General features: G+C 50.9%; 1 protein-coding gene across 5 annotated transcripts in view; it reads right to left on the minus strand.

Moving 5' to 3' along the window:
- Window positions 1-2,878: 2,878 nt before the first annotated feature.
- The window catches only part of fbxo30a (F-box protein 30a), a 28,453-nt gene continuing 11,703 nt past the window's right edge, over window positions 2,879-19,628 (minus strand). For 3 of the 5 annotated variants that reach the window (XM_078213334.1, XM_078213331.1, XM_078213333.1), the window contains exon 3: window positions 2,879-6,119. In XM_078213334.1, the coding sequence (XP_078069460.1) occupies window positions 6,049-6,119 (71 nt within the window). In that variant the 3' untranslated portion in view covers window positions 2,879-6,048. The remainder of the gene's footprint in view (window positions 6,120-19,628) is intronic. The other 2 variants (XR_013497796.1, XR_013497797.1) reach the window with 2 other exon arrangements.

The following is a 19,628-nucleotide window of genomic DNA, read 5'->3' on the forward strand; positions in this document are numbered from 1 at the left end:
TTTATTCCACAGATTCGCTTCTCTGTACCTCCCCTCCCGCAAGCATGCGCACTAACCCTCTCACACTTGAAGTACTCCCCTCTAACCAGAGGAACCCATCAAGGGTGTCCGCAGTCTCCACTTCTCTTTGCCCTCGCAATAGAACCACTCTCCATAGCCTTAAAAAGTCCTCAACACTGCTAAAAGGTATCCACTGAGCCCCTGTGAGACATCTTGTGTCCTTATATGCTGACAACCTCCAGACCACATTTGGAGTACTGTGAGCAATTTATCAAAGAAAGGATGTGTTGGCCCTGGAGAGGGTCCAGAGGAGGTTCACGAGAATGATCCCAGGAATGTAAGGCTCGACATATGAGGAGGGTTTGAGGACTCTGGGTCTGTACTCGATGGAGTTTAGAAGGACGAGGGGGATCTCATTGAAATCTACAGAGTACTGAGAGGCCTGGATAGAGTGGATGTGGGGAAGATGTTTTCATGAGTGGGAACTTATCCGAGGGCATAGCCTCAGAGTAAAGGGACGAACAACCCTTTAGAACCGAGATGAGGAGGAATTTCTTCAGCCAGAGGGTGGTGAATCTATGGAATTCATTGCCACAGAAGGCTGTAGAGGCCGGGTCATTGAGCATATTTAAGACAGAGATAGATAGGTTCTTGATTGGTCAGGGGATCAAAGGTTACAGGGAAAAGGCCAGGAGAATGGGATTGAGAAACATATCAGCCATGATTGAATGACGGAGCAGATTCGATGGGCCAAATGGCCTAATTCTGCTTCAATATCTTATGGTCTTATTATATATTACTAACCCTTTTGCCTGTGTTGAGGACATAATGAATATTCTTCACACCTTTGGCTCATTCTCTGCCTATAAATTGGATATTAGCAAAAGTGAATGCTTTCCAATCAACCCTATAGTCAAAACAATTTCCCCCAGAAGCCTTGCTGCTTTGTATATCTACTGCTGGTTTTCACTACTTGGGTATGAACATAACAATCTTTTATGACTCCTCATAAAACAAACTTTACGAACCTGGTCACCAAAATTAAGGCCGCTTTACAGTGCTGGGATAGTTTGTCTTTCCTTAAATGGCAGAATTGAGTCTATAAAAATGAATGTTCTACCCAGGTATAACCTACTAATCTCCTGACACTAAAGGAAATTTAACAATCCACCCAACCTGCACATCTTTGGAGTGTGGGAGGAAACCCACACAGGCACGGGAGAACGTGCAGACTCCGCACAGTCATCCGAGGGTGGAATTGAACCCGGATCCCTGGCAGTGAGGCAGCAGTGCTAACCACTGTACCACCGTGCCAACCCATAGTAGGTTCTTATTTCTTTATCAATGTCTCTCAATATATTTACCAAAATCATTTTTTGTTACAGTAAACAATTTATTTTGGCAGGCTTGACTCCTAGAGGTAGGGTAACACTTCAGAGAGAAGTGGGATGCTGGACGAGCACAGTCTAATTTACTGTATTAATAGTGGGCAGCCAATATTCAAAAGGTTTTAATATGGTGTCACAAACCAGGTATAAACTGGTGTATCAGTGTCACAAGTAGGCTTACATTAACAGCGCAGTTGTTACTGCGAAAATCCCCTAGTTGCCACACTCCGACGCCTGTTCGGGTACACTGAGGGAGGATTTAGCATGGTCAATGCACCTAACTAGCATGCCTTTCGGACTGTGGGAGGAAACCAGAGCACCCAGAGGAAACCCACACAGACATGGGGAGAACATGTAGACTTCGCAGTGACCCAAGCCAAGAATTGAACCCGGGTCCCTGGCGCTGTGAGGCAGCAGTGCTGACCACTGTGCCATCGCACATACTGCTCATCCTCATATTCCCTTAATTTGTGCCCCGCTATCCTTCTAAATATACATCAAACCCTATTTCAAATATATGGAAGCAATTTTGTCAACATTTTAAACTTACCTCTCCTTCGTTACTCGGCCCTGTTTGTAATAACCACCTATTCTTGCCCTCCAAGCTTGAACCTTGTGGGGGGAAAGGAGACTCAAACAGTTCACTGACCTGTTTGCTGACAGGACTTTTGCTGGTTGCAGCGAGCTTGTAACCAAAGTTACTTCAGGAGATGCCCAAGTCACCCACTGCTTCATCCTGGTTAGAAGACAATGTTTTGTTTATTTTATAGAATCCCTACAGTGCAGGAGGTCCATCGAGCCTGCACCGACAACAATCCCACCCAGACCCTATCCCCGTAATCCCATGTATTTACCCTGCTAATCCCCCGACACTAAAGCAAAAGGCCGAGTGCTTTAAAATTGTAATGTATTGCATTGTTCGTGAAGGGAAAGGTAAAAAATGACTGACAAAAAATTAGAAAGTATTATTTATAGGGAAAAGCTTTTTTTTAAAAATGTACCTGATACCATCACAACATTCTTACAAATTCTGTTCCTGTCGTCTCCTCCCCATAGCAATTGTCTGGAGTTGTACAAATGCACAAGCATGGCTAATCCTTCCTACTTTTTCTTATCCAAGGTGAACAGCAAACATTTGAAGAAGATTGAATGAGAGGCTCCACTGAGAAGTGTTATTGTAGATGGAATCCTTCTGTCTCTTTCTTTTAAAGAATTGATTCTTGTCCACTGTTGGTTTAAATTGGAGTTTTTTGGGGGGTTTTGCAGAGTTTTTATTCACTGGGAAAGAGGAGCTGTATCATTGTACTGTTCTGTGTTTGTCTGCTCCTCATCTCTTTTGGAAAACCAATAATTGTTTTTAAATTCAATTGTTTCCCACACTCCCATCTCTGCAAAGAAAAGTTCAACTTATCGACATGCCAAAAAAACTGATAATGTTCCGTTCTCATCCAATTGTTCTGGGGTACAAATGTGCAAACATAGTCTTTCAGTAGTTAATAAAAATGACAATTTTTTATTAGAATTCTTGCAGTTTAAAATGAAATCAAACATTTAGTACAAAAGCGTGCATCATTGAAAGAGCGGCAAACTGGGAAGAGAGAGAGAGAGGCCCTCTCCACTCAAGCTCCTGCCTCACTAAACCTCAGAACGTAGAAAAGAGAAGTCTACTTTGTACATTAGTTTAGAGACTTCTTTCAATCTTCATCTCGGTTTTTCAGGAGAATTTAACATGAACCTTCATTGTCTTTTATTCCCATACGTTTGAAAGCAGAAAATACACAGATGTTTCAGACAAGTGTGAGGTTCAAAAGGTACGCCTAATGTAAAGACATTAGATATGCGCAGGCCAGTGTTATGATTAACTGAATGGTAATGGATGTGAACACAGTCGGGAGTCTAACAACACCAGGTTAAAGTCCAACAGGTTTATTTGGTAGCAAATGCCACCAAATAAACCTGTTGGACTTTAACCTGGTGTTGTTAGACTCCTTACTGTGTTCACCCCAGTCCAACGCCGGCATCTCCACATAATGGATGTGAATACAGTGTTATAGTGAGCCAAACATTTCCATTCCTGAAGGATAAATAAAACGTAATGGAACCAAACTACTGGTAAATGAAGCCACGGCAGAAAAAGTTCAGAGAACAAATGATCTTCAATGGAAACGGGTAGTGTATGCTTCAAATTTCCGCAACAAGATGCATTCACCATAAATGGGGCGATTGTAGTAGTAATGAATGCAACACTTTATTAACTCGTAGATCTCGGTACACAAACAAATTAAAACAAACAAGCATGTGCACAACTTCAAACGCTGCCCTCTCTACTCCTTTTAAACAAGTTTGTTTTTGCGCAGGGTTTTCTTTTCATTTTTCATCTGGCAGGTTAGACACCCAGAGCACCCACAGACATCCAGAACCAAGAACACTTGCCACTCCGATGCCAGAACCAAGGGAACCCCTCCAGTCCGACATCCAGAACCAAGGGAATGCCCCCCCCCTCCCCAATCCGATGCCAGAACCAAGGGAACCGCCCAGTCCGGCACCCAGAACCAAGGACACCTACCAGTCAAACGCCCAGAACCAAGGACACCTACCAGTCAAACGCCCAGAACCAAGGACACCTAACAGTCAAACACCCAGAACCAAGGGAACCCCCCAGTCTGACGTCCAGAGCACCCACTGGTCAGAGTCCTGAACCACCAGTGACCCTGGCCTCCTGAATGCCCCTGAGGGTCCAGAAACACTTCTCCACAACTTGCTATTGCACAGATAAACGGGCTTCAAACCTTTACCTATAGAACTTCACCCACAGGGTAGCAACATTTTGAACAATAATTTACATTGGGTCTACTCTGCTGCAAACCATCTGACCTGCCACCTAACAACATGTTTCAGATTTCTACTCACACTATCAGCCAATCTATTAATCGGGGGAGGGTTTCACCAACTTCTATAGGCTTCTCCAAAGGAAATGGACAAGGTGTTCAGGCAAGAGATGCTGATATTCAATAGTTTCCCGTTTCTCCTCACCCTACACATGATTCAAAAAAAGCCAAAATAAATTAAATCGCGTTCTGAAAGACCAGCTCAGATTTCTCCCGCGTGTTTGCCTCAAGATGTGCGAACTCGCAGCACAAATAGCATTCAGGTCTGTAAGCAGATGTTAGCACTGAGCTACATAGAAATTCGTCAGAAAGTCTGCTTTAGTGTGACGTTAGGCGGGGACACAGTTAAGACACTGGTTTCTACATTTAGCAGCAGTGTCTTATTTACAGCACAAATGAAATCCATGAACTCTGACATACAAAGCTTCTGAATCAGATGACGTTACTTTCAACAACAATCCCGCACTCCTCATACTATTCTATCAGCGTTTTAAAATCGATACAGTCAGTGCATTGGAAAGGTGTTATCTTCGACTGAGTTCACATCATCACATTACAGGGTCGGAGTTGCAAATGCTGAAGGCAAAGGCGTTCATATCTATTTTTGGCGGCTTATGTATAAACAAAAATGCACATGATCAATCCTTTAGTAAGACATTGGAGGCACCAACTGTACTAATGAGTAAAGTCACGTTGCTTTGGTAGTCGAGTGCTGGTCCTCCAAACTGAAACCTGCTTTGTATGTCTGGGATGAAGTTAGGTTCAATAATGTAGACGGCTTTACAAAGCACGGCCTTTCATTTGGCAGATCGGAAACTGCCGTCTTAGATCAAAGCAAGTTGCTCGTTTCCCCACAGACCGTTAAACGTCACAGGTAACACTTCCAGCGGCGCAGAGTTAGGGAGGAGGAGAGCATGAGAAACAACGGTCAATAATGATGAATATCAAAGCATCAGCCACTTGGTGAGATAGTTAATAAAATGAGGCCGGAAAACTAAAGTGCTAAGAGTGGCAAAATTGTATAGTGTAAATTCACTGCACTGCGGCATTTTTGCTTTTGATGAGCGTGAGGTATAGTATTGCTTTGCAGCAGCTAGCTTACTGACGTAGCTTATAAGGACAATCCTTCTAAACCTCAGAAAGTGCTCACGTTGTGATGCGAAGGGACAAGAAGCATCCAGTTGTTAATTATTCCACACAGGTTGAGCAACTTTCTGATTTATCAAATGATGAAAGGACATTGCCGCGTTTTGGTCAGGATTTAGCCGCGGCAATCCATATCTCTCTCGCACATATGACATTTGCTATATGATTATTCAGGGTGTTTGGGTGTGGCGGGGTGTAGGAGGAAAGAAAAAGCAAGACTGTTTTTTTTTTGCAAAAAGGCCAGATCCATGCAAGAAAACCATATGTACAAATGGAAGACTCCAATAGGGGGGAAGGTTTCACCCACAAAAATGTCCATCAGTTCAGTGTTCCTTTCTGCAAGGCGTTTTTCATGATCTTTCATGTACACGCCAGCACAGGTACTGTACTACAAAAATAAATCTCACATCAAAGCAAAATATATCATATACAAAGGGACAGACCACATTTAAGATTAGAATGTTTTGCAGTATGTCGCCAATGTCCGGAGAGATTAGAGAACTGGTTTCAGGACCGAGCGTAAAGGGCGGCCGCCTTTAGTAAGCTCCCGCGTCACACACATGCAGGGCAATGGGACAGCCTCCCCGGTCCTCTCCACTGTGTTGTACCGACAGTCCTTCAGGTGGTCAGCCATGCTGGCGATTTCTGCAAACCTCCACTCTTTTACCGTGCCGAAGGCGGTGCTGAATCGCCAAGCCTGGAACAGAGAAAGGTCACATGGATCATAAAGTGCTGGACAATAATCGGCGCTGGGGTATGAGGGGGGGGGGCGCAACCCAAGGAAGCAGTCAGGACATCAACAGGGAATGCTGTGCCTTCCTTCAATTTGCCGTTGTGGTCTTACTATACAGCAGCTCTGTGCACCAATGGTCATTTTCATGGCCACAGCATCAAGCTTGACTTTAATTTGAGAATCCAAGCTGAAGCATGCAATCCATTAGACTATGAACTATCAGCCTGCAAGTGAGGTCAATCAGCCTATTATCGATTAGACTATCAGAGCAGTCCATTAGTCTATGACTGATTAAACCATGAGCGCTAGGAATTTGCAAATGCACAGTGGAGTCCTTCATAATTGAAGCCAGTTTTATTGAACACACAATGGAAACAGGAAGAGGAGCGGATCAATAAGGACACGTCAATAAAAATTCCTGGAAAGCTGAGGGAAGTGAGTGCTATGAGAAAGCCATGTCAGTCTGGATTCTGCATCAAGAATAACAGTGAGGCTATTAGTGTTGACCAATTATTATGGGGTGTCCTGGCAGCTTCCAGAGTCCGCTCACACCCAGTTAAGTGCAGAAATTCGGAAAGTGCTGTCTGAATTAATCTGCCTCTACAGGCGGCACTGTACTGCGTCAGTAGACTAGTTGTTAACATGCATATAAGAGGGCAAAGTTGCTGTACTACTGCAGTGGTTCGAGAAGGCAGCTCATCCCTCAAGGGCAATTAGCAATGCCAAAAACCCATGAATGAATTAAAAACTTACTGACTTGGGTGGTATTTGGGGACTAATCCAACATTGAATGGCGGGGCAGAATTGACGGGCCGAATGGCCTACTTCTGCTCCTACGTCTTGTGGACAGCGAGATGGGCGGAAGATGGTCAACCAGGGAATGCAGGCTTTGCCAAATTTTGTACGGCATACACCTCTCCTTAATGCTTCACGCTCCCTGGAATACGTGCTCAAAGAGCAAGGCCAGTTCCCAGATTGCCAGACAAGGGAGCAGCTTCTTAAGGGTTGCTGCTCTGCCTTAAAGGGAAGTGGGCTGTTCTTGCTGGTTGCAAAAGGACTCTGATGGTTAGGATGGGCAGATGGTGTTCCGTTTGGAAATGTAAGAGCAGTGAGGAGTATATGCACCGAAAGGAAAGATGCTGTAATTAAGGTGTGCTGAACAAGACCACCTATACAATCAAGTATATTCAGCAGGACCTTGCCAAATTGGGCCATTTTGTTGTGGGTCCCAATAGACTTTTTCAATCGCCTTTCAGATTGCCTGGAACTGGCCAGCAGCAGGAATTGATAACCAGTGATAAAGGTAATGGGGCAACCAGGAAAGAAACAGGGAAAGATAGAGAAGGTAACTGAATGAACTAAGTCAAATCAGGTACAGATAGATTTTAGTTCTAGTTTATTTATTAGTGTCACAAGTAGGCTTACATTAACACTGCAATGCAGTTACTGTGAAAATCCCTAGTCGCCACACTCCGGCTCCTGTTCGGGTACACTGAGGGAGAATTTAGCATGGCCAATGCACCTAACCAGCACGTCTTTCGGACTGTGGGAGAAAACCGGGGCACCCGGAGGAAACCCACGCAGACACGAACGATATCTCGCCCTTGGCCTCCCCCTGTTATTTTGAAGACATTGCGAGATTTGCACATTTATAGCCCATTCCCATCACAAAGTCAGGACTAATAATTACCAGCCGAAGCTGTTAATAGTGTGATAATTAGTAACTGCCACTCGACATCTCCGGCTCAGAAAGGGAACAGTTTTAAATTGGAGTCCAATTCCTGCGGGTGGTAAATTGTTGGACAATTTAAATTGAAAATTTTCAATGTTTTAATTTTCCTAATTTTCTGTGTCTTCTCTCAGTCCAATCTTTCTTTCTTCTCCTTTTATTCCCCTTTCCTGATGGGTGGCACGGTAGCACAGTGGTTAGCACTGCTGCCTCACAGCATCAGGGACCCAGGTTCGAATCCCGGCTTGGGTCACTGTCTGTGTGGAGTCTGCACATTCTCCCCGTGTCTGTGTGGGATTCCTCCGGGTGCTCCGGTTTCCTCCCACAGTCCGAAAGACGTGCTGGTTAGGGTGCATTGGCCGTGCTAAATTCTCCCTCAGTGTACCCGAACAGGCACCGGAGTGTGGCGACTAGAGGATTTTCACAGTAACTTCATTGCAGTGTTAATGTAAGCCTACTTGTGACACTAATAAACTTAAATTCAAAACCTTTTTTCGTGGCCTCAGGTTTTCTTACGGGGTACATTTTGGTTTTCAGGGTCTCCTTTCTCAGTCACGTTGAAACATTACCTTCTACTTTTGTGCTGCTTTTTTTTAAGAATTTCCTTCTTTGGATAAGATAGCACAAATACTAAAGATCTTTTAAATTGAAATCTCTGCAAGTTTTTTTAAAAACTCCATCTCAATTCTTTTTGGCACAAGGTACTTATTGGGACTGAGTCTCACATCTGCAGCCTCTTTTAAACATTAATTGCAAGCGACTATCACGCTGCAGCATCTTTGGTCTTTTTCCGCCAATTTCAAGCCTCTTCCCCCTCAATATTTCTGTTGACTTCCAAAGATCCAACTGTGCTATGAAGGGGATACACACAAATTAATTCTGCACTACAAAGACAACCATTTTAATTGATAATTCACATATACGTCATATACTTCACATATATTCACATATATAATTCACATATACATATTCACATATATTTAATTCACATATACTTCATGCTAATACACCCCAACCAAGTTGTAATAAGAACATAAGAAATAGGAGCAGGAGTCGGCCATCTAGCCCCTCGAGCCTGCCCCGCCATTCAATAAGATCATGGCTGATCTGACGTGGATCAGTTCCACTTACCCACCTGATCCCTATAACCCCTAATTCCCTTACCGATCAGGAATCCATCTATCCGTGATTTAAACATATTCAACCAGGTAGTCTCCACCACTTCAGTGGGCAGAGAATTCCAGAGATTCACCACCCTCTGAGAGAAGAAGTTCCTCCTCAACTCTGTCCTAAACTGACATCGATTGGAACCCCCTTAGCACGGAAGCAGCCCAGTTATGTTAATTCACAAACCTCACCCCTTCATGCTGGACAATGGACATTGAAAGTCTGTACATAAACTATAGAATCAGAATATCTTTCGAGCACAAATGGAGGCCATCCAACCCATTGAGTTTGTACTGACTCTCAGAGAGCATCCCACCCAGGGTCTCCAATCCACCCTATCTCCATAACCCTGCACATTTACCATGATCAAGTTATCTAGCCGACACATCTTTGGACACTAAGGGGCAATTTATCATAGCCAATCTGCCTAACCTGAACATCTTTGGACTGTGGGAGGAAAGTGGAGCACTCAGAGGAAACCCATGCAGACACGGGGAGAATATGCAAACTCTGCACAGTCATCTGAGGCTGTCACCCTGGGGTCCCTGGTGCTGTGAGGCAGCAGTGCTAACCACTGTGACACCCAGAGGTATTCTGGCTGTTTGAAATATCTTCAATAAATTTCCCAAATGAAACCGCAATACAGTTACTACAATTAAGGTTAACAGAAAACTATTTTGAATTCAAGAATGAATTTTATCTTCAATCACAGGGTAAGAACTTTGCCCCAGCCTATGCAAACGTTAGGCTGCCCTGTGCGCCGCCAGCGCGCGCGCGCGCACGCACACCGCCAGCGCGCGCACACCGCCAGCGCGCGCGCACGCACACCGCCAGCTCGCGCGCGCACACCGCCAGCGCGCGCGCGCACACCGCCAGCGCGCGCGCGCGCGCACATACCGCCAGCGCGCGCGCGCACGCACATACCGCCAGCGCGCGCGCGCACGCACATACCGCCAGCCAGCACACGCACACAGCACCAGCACACGCACACAGCACCAGCACACGCACACAGCACCAGCACACGCACACAGCACCAGCACACGCACACAGCACCAGCGCGCACACGCAGACAGCACCAGCGCGCACACGCACACAGCACCAGCGCGCACACAGCACCAGCGCGCGCGCGCACACAGCACCAGCGCGCGCGCGCACACAGCACCAGCGCGCGCGCGCACACAGCACCAGCGCGCGCGCGCACACAGCACCAGCGCGCGCGCGCACACAGCACCAGCGCGCGCGCGCACACAGCACCAGCGCGCGCGCGCACACAGCACCAGCGCGCGCGCGCACACAGCACCAGCGCGCGCGCGCACACAGCACCAGCGCGCGCGCGCACACAGCACCAGCGCGCGCGCGCACACAGCACCAGCGCGCGCGCGCACACAGCACCAGCGCGCGCGCGCACACAGCACCAGCGCGCGCGCGCACACAGCACCAGCGCGCGCGCACACAGCACCAGCGCGCGCGCGCACACAGCACCAGCGCGCACACACAGCACCAGCGCGCGCACACAGCACCAGCGCGCGCACACAGCACCAGCGCGCGCACACAGCACCAGCGCGCGCACACAGCACCAGCGCGCGCACACAGCACCAGCGCGCGCACACAGCACCAGCGCGCGCACACAGCACCAGCGCGCACACACAGCACCAGCGCGCACACACAGCACCAGCGCGCACACACAGCACCAGCGCGCACACACAGCACCAGCGCGCACACACAGCACCAGCGCGCACACACAGCACCAGCGCGCACACACAGCACCAGCGCGCGCACACAGCACCAGCGCGCACACACAGCACCAGCGCGCACACACAGCACCAGCGCGCACACACAGCACCAGCGCGCACACACAGCACCAGCGCGCACACACAGCACCAGCGCGCACACACAGCACCAGCGCGCACACACAGCACCAGCGCGCACACACAGCACCAGCGCGCACACACAGCACCAGCGCGCACACACAGCACCAGCACGCACACACAGCACCAGCACGCACACACACAGCACCAGCACGCACACACACACACAGCACCAGCACGCACACACACACACAGCACCAGCACGCACACACACACACAGCACCAGCACGCACACACACACACAGCACCAGCACGCACACACACACACAGCACCAGCACGCACACACAGCACCAGCACGCACACACACACACAGCACCAGCACGCGCACACAGCACCAGCACGCGCACACACACAGCACCAGCACGCACACACACACACAGCACCAGCACGCACACACACACAGCACCAGCACGCACACACACACAGCACCAGCACGCACACACACACACAGCACCAGCACGCACACACACACACAGCACCAGCACGCACACACACACACAACACCAGCACGCACACACACACACAGCACCAGCACGCACACACACACACAGCACCAGCACGCACACACACACACACAGCACCAGCACGCACACACACACACACACACAAAGCACCAGCACACACACACACACAGCACCAGCACGCACACACACACACACAGCACCAGCACGCACACACACACACAGCACCAGCACGCACACACACACACACAGCACCAGCACGCACACACACACAAAGCACCAGCACACACACACACAAAGCACCAGCACACACACACACACAAAGCACCAGCACGCACACACACACACAGCACCAGCACACACACACACACAGCACCAGCACACACACACACACAGCACCAGCACACACACACAGCACCAGCACGCACACACACACACAGCACCAGCACGCACACACACACAGCACCAGCACGCACACACACACACAGCACCAGCACGCACACACAACACCAGCACGCACACACACACACAGCACCAGCACGCACACACACACACAGCACCAGCACGCACACACACAAAGCACCAGCACACACACACACACACAAAGCACCAGCACACACACACACACAGCACCAGCACACACACACACACAGCACCAGCACGCACACACACACACACACACACAGCACCAGCACACACACACACACACACAGCACCAGCACGCACACACACACAGCACCAGCACACACACACACACAGCACCAGCACACACACACACACAGCACACACAGCACCAGCACACACACACACACAGCACCAGCACACACACACACACACACAGCACCAGCACACACACACACACACACACAGCACCAGCACACACACACACACAGCACCAGCACACACACACACACACAGCACCAGCACACACACACACACACACAGCACCAGCACACACACACACACAGCACCAGCACACACACACACACACACAGCACCAGCACGTACACACACACACAGCACCAGCACGCACACACACACACACACACAGCACCAGCACGCACACACACACACAGGACCAGCACGCACACACACACACAAAGCACCAGCACACACACAGACAGCACCAGCACGCACACACACACAGCACCAGCACACACACAGCACCAGCACGCACACACACACAGCACCAGCACACACACACACACAGCACCAGCACACACACACACACAGCACCAGCACACACACACAGCACCAGCACGCACACACACACACACACACAAAGCACCAGCACACACACACACAGCACCAGCACGCACACACACACAGCACCAGCACGCACACACACACACAGCACCAGCACGCACACACACACACAGCACCAGCACGCACACACACACACACAGCACCAGCACACACACACACACAGCACCAGCACACACACACACACAGCACCTGCACACACACACACACAGCACCAGCACACACACACACACACAGCACCAGCACACACACACACACAGCACCAGCACACACACACAGCACCAGCACACACACACAGCACCAGCACACACACACACAGCACCAGCACGCACACACACAGCACCAGCACGCACACACACACAGCACCAGCACGCACACACACACACACACAAAGCACCAGCACACACACACACACAGCACCAGCACACACACACACACACACAGCACCAGCACACACACACACACAGCACCAGCACGCACACACACACAGCACCAGCACGCACACACACACACAGCACCAGCACGCACACACACACACAGCACCAGCACGCACACACACACACACAGCACCAGCACGCACACACACACAGCACCAGCACGCACACACACACACAGCACCAGCACGCACACACACACACAGCACCAGCACGCGCACACACACACACAGCACCAGCACGCACACACACACACAGCACCAGCACGCACACACACACACACACAACACCAGCACGCACACACACACACAGCACCAGCACACACACACACACACACACAGCACCAGCACACACACACACAGCACCAGCACACACACACACACACAGCACCAGCACACACACACACACAGCACCAGCACACACACACACACAGCACCAGCACACACACACACACAGCACCAGCACACACACACACACACAGCACCAGCACGCACACACACACACAGCACCAGCACGCACACACACACACAGCACCAGCACGCACACACACAGCACCAGCACGCACACACACAGCACCAGCACGCACACACACACACAGCACCAGCACGCACACACACACACACAAAAAGCCCAAGCACACACACACACAGCACCAGCACGCACACACACACACAGCACCAGCACGCACACACACACACAGCACCAGCACGCACACACACACACACAGCACCAGCACGCACACACACACACAGCACCAGCACGCACACACACACAGCACCAGCACGCACACACACAGCACGCACACACACACACACAGCACCAGCACGCACACACACACACAGCACCAGCACGCACACACACACACAGCACCAGCACACACACACACACAGCACCAGCACACACACACACACAGCACCAGCACACACACACACACACACAGCACCAGCACGCACACACACACACAAAGCACCAGCACACACAGCACCAGCACGCACACACACACAGCACCAGCACGCACACACACACACACAAAGCACCAGCACACACACACACAAAGCACCAGCACGCACACACACACACAGCACCAGCACGCACACACACACACAGCACCAGCACGCACACACACACACACACAAAGCACCAGCACACACACACACAGCACCAGCACGCACGCACACACAGCACCAGCACGCACACACACAGCACCAGCACGCACACACACAGCACCAGCACGCACACACACAGCACCAGCACGCACACACACAGCACCAGCACGCACACACACAGCACCAGCACGCACACACACAGCACCAGCACGCACACACACAGCACCAGCACGCACACACACAGCACCAGCACGCACACACACACACACAAAGCACCAGCACACACACACACAGCACCAGCACACACACACACACACAGCACCAGCACACACACACACACTGCACCAGCACACACACACACACAGCACCAGCACACACACACACACAGCACCAGCACACACACACACACACAGCAACAGCACGCACACACACACAGCACCAGCACGCACACACACACACACAGCACCAGCACGCACACACACACACAGCACCAGCACGCACACACACACACAGCACCAGCACGCACACACACACAGCACCAGCACGCACACACACACACAGCACCAGCACGCACACACACACACAGCACCAGCACGCACACACACACACAAAGCACCAGCACACACACACACACACAGCACCAGCACACACACACACACAGCACCAGCACACACACACACACAGCACCAGCACACACACACACACAGCACCAGCACACACACACACACAGCACCAGCACACACACACACACAGCACCAGCACACACACACACACAGCACCAGCACACACACACACACAGCACCAGCACACACACACACACAGCACCAGCACACACACACACACAGCACCAGCACACACACACACACACACACAGCACCAGCACACACACACACACAGCACCAGCACCACACACACACACAGCACCAGCACACACACACACACAGCACCAGCACACACACACACACAGCACCAGCACACACACACACACAGCACCAGACACACACACACAGCACCAGCACACACACACACACACAGCACCAGCACACACACACACACACAGCACCAGCACACACACACACACAGCACCAGCACACACACACACACAGCACCAGCACACACACACACACAGCACCAGCACACACACACACACACAGCACCAGCACACACACACACAGCACCAGCACACACACACACACAGCACCAGCACACACACAGCACCAGCACACACACACACACAGCACCAGCACACACACACACACAGCACCAGCACACACACACACACAGCACCAGCACACACACACACACACAGCACCAGCACACACACACACACAGCACCAGCACACACACACACACAGCACCAGCACACACACACACACAGCACCAGCACACACACACACACAGCACCAGCACACACACACAGCACCAGCACACACACACAGCACCAGCACACACACACAGCACCAGCACACACACACACACAGCACCAGCACACACACAGCACCAGCACACACACACACACAGCACCAGCACACACACACACACACAGCACCAGCACACACACACAGCACCAGCACACACACACACACACACAGCACCAGCACACACACACACACACAGCACCAGCACACACACACACACACACAGCACCAGCACACACACACACACAGCACCAGCACACACACACAGCACCAGCACACACACACAGCACCAGCACACACACACAGCACCAGCACACACACACAGCACCAGCACACACACACAGCACCAGCACACACACACACACAGCACCAGCACACACACAGCACCAGCACACACACACACACACAGCACCAGCACACACACACAGCACCAGCACACACACACACACACACACACACAGCACCAGCACACACACACACACACAGCACCAGCACACACACACAGCACCAGCACACACACACACACAGCACCAGCACACAAAAGCACCCCAGCACACACACAACCACACACACACAGCACCAGCACACACACACAGCACCAGCACACACACACACACACACACACCCCACACACAGCACACACACACAGCACACACACACAGCACCACACACACACACACACAGCACCAGCACACACACACACACAGCACCAGCACACACACACACACAGCACCAGCACACACACACACACAGCACCAGCACACACACACACACAGCACCAGCACACACACACACACAGCACCAGCACACACACACACGCACCAGCACACACACACACACAAGCACCAGCACACACACACAGCACCAGCACACACACACACACAGCACCAGACACACACACACAGCACCAGACCACACACACACACACGCACCAGCACACACACACAGCACCAGCACACACACACAGCACCAGCACACACACACAGCACCAGCACACACACACAGCACCAGCACACACACACAGCACCAGCACACACACACAGCACCAGCACACACACACAGCACCAGCACACACACACAGCACCAGCACACACACACAGCACCAGCACACACACACTGCACCAGCACACACACACTGCACCAGCACACACACACTGCACCAGCACACACACACTGCACCAGCACACACACACTGCACCAGCACACACACACTGCACCAGCACACACACACTGCACCAGCACACACACACTGCACCAGCACACACACACTGCACCAGCACACACACACTGCACCAGCACACACACACTGCACCAGCACACACACACTGCACCAGCACACACACACTGCACCAGCACACACACACTGCACCAGCACACACACACTGCACCAGCACACACACACTGCACCAGCACACACACACTGCACCAGCACACACACACTGCACCAGCACACACACACTGCACCAGCACACACACACTGCACCAGCACACACACACTGCACCAGCACACACACACTGCACCAGCACACACACACTGCACCAGCACACACACACTGCACCAGCACACACACACTGCACCAGCACACCACACACCTGCACCAGCACACACCAGCACACACACACTACACACTGCACCAGCACACACACTGCACCAGCACACACACACTGCACCAGCACACACACACTGCACCAGCACACACACACTGCACCAGCACACACACACTGCACCAGCACACACACACTGCACCAGCACACACACACTGCACCAGCACACACACACTGCACCAGCACACACACACTGCACCAGCACACACACACAGCCAGCACACACACACTGCACCAGCACACACACACTGCACCAGCACACACACACTGCACCAGCACACACACACTGCACCAGCACACACACACAGCACCAGCACACACACACTGCACCAGCACACACACACTGCACCAGCACACACACAACAGCACCAGCACACACACACAGCACCAGCACACACACACAGCACCAGCACACACACACACAGCACCAGCACACACACACACAGCACCAGCACACACACACACAGCACCAGCACACACACACACAGCACCAGCACACACACACACACAGCACCAGCACACACACAGCACCAGCACACACACAGCACCAGCACACACACACAGCACCAGCACACACACACACAGCACCAGCACACACACACACAGCACCAGCACACACAGCACCAGCACACACACACACAGCACCAGCACACACACACACAGCACCAGCACACACACACACAGCACCAGCACACACACTCACAGCACCAGCACACACACACAGCACCAGCACACACACACACAGCACCAGCACACACACACACAGCACCAGCACACACACACACACAGCACCAGCACACACACACACAGCACCAGCACACACACACACAGCTCCAGCACACACACACACAGCTCCAGCACACACACACACACACAGCACCAGCACACACACACACACAGCACCAGCACACACACACACACAGCACCAGCACACACACACACACACAGCACCAGCACACACACACAGCACCAGCACACACACACACAGCACCAGCACACACACACACAGCACCAGTACACACACACACACACACACACAGCACCAACACACACACACACACACAGCACCAGCACACACACACATACACAGCACCAGCACACACACACATATCTCTCCCCCCCCCCCCCCCCACCCCCACCAACCCCGCGACTATGGACATAGGGAAGGAATGAGGTGAAAGGTGCACTTGGTGCATTCCCGGTAATTGCATGGGGAGGTACCTTAGGAAGTTTATAGCATTTGTTTTTGTAAATAACCATATTGCAATGAGGATATGCCTCGTGTGTGGTCATGCTGGAGGACCATTTGACATTCCATGTTCACTGTCTATAAATACTTTAGTTTATGTTGTTGCTGGTGGCCTGTCTGTTCCCTCTCTTTGTAGATCTGTTTTGAAAATGCTGAACAGCACCTTCCAAACCCACCACCTCTACCATCTAGAAGCAGAGACATGCAAACACCACCATCTGCAAGTTCCCTTCCAAGCCACTCACCATCCTGACTTGGAAATATATCGCTGTTCCTGGAACTCCCTCCCTGACAGCACTGTGGGTGTACCTACACCACATGGACTGTAGTAGTTCAAGAAGGTAGCTGAGTACCACCTTTTCAATGCCAAAGTTTATTTATTAGTGTCACAAGTAGGCTTACATTAACACTGCAACAAAGTTACTGTGAAAATCCCCTTGTTGCCACACTCCGGCGCCTGTTTGGGTACACTGAGGGAGAATTTAGCATGGCCAATGCACCTAACCAGCACGTCTTTCAGACTGTGGGAGGAAACCGGAGCACCCGGAGGAAACCCATGCAAATGCTGGCCTAGCCAGCACATTCACATCCCGTGAAATAATTTTTAAAATGTAATGCCTGACACGGTTAATAGCAAAGCCCATGAGAGCTCTATTAGCAAACATAAAGACACTTCTGAATATTGTGTCAAAAGAACCCCTTTTGGGGTTAAAGCCGAGATCTGCTGCAATCATGAAAGTACATTAAACACATTGCACTTTGTTGAAATTAAGTTAACTAGACCAGTCCTTGGCTTCAAACTTGACTCAATTTATTGGAAGCTGCACATTTTAGATAGAAGCGCTTATATATTTGACAAATTAGCAGACTGTCACTGATTCAGAGAGAGGAGCAGGAAAAAATTCACCTGATTCATGTGTATTTTTGTGTGGATTTACATTCTAAACTAACTCATCCTAACCTCACTACCCCAGCAGAGATCAGTGCAGACCAAGGGGATTATTCTATGTGTTGTCTGAGAGTGTTAACCAGCAAAGAACTATCATTAAAAACGGAAACTTGGACAAAGATATTTCAACTTCTAATTTGGGATTTATGATTAGTGATTATCTAGCTGATCAAGTTGCCGCGTTGCACACCCCAAGGCTTCTTTCCATCCACCCCTTGAAATA

This window comes from Mustelus asterias, chromosome 5 (genome assembly GCF_964213995.1).
Source record: "Mustelus asterias chromosome 5, sMusAst1.hap1.1, whole genome shotgun sequence".
Classification (NCBI taxonomy): domain Eukaryota; kingdom Metazoa; phylum Chordata; class Chondrichthyes; order Carcharhiniformes; family Triakidae; genus Mustelus; species Mustelus asterias.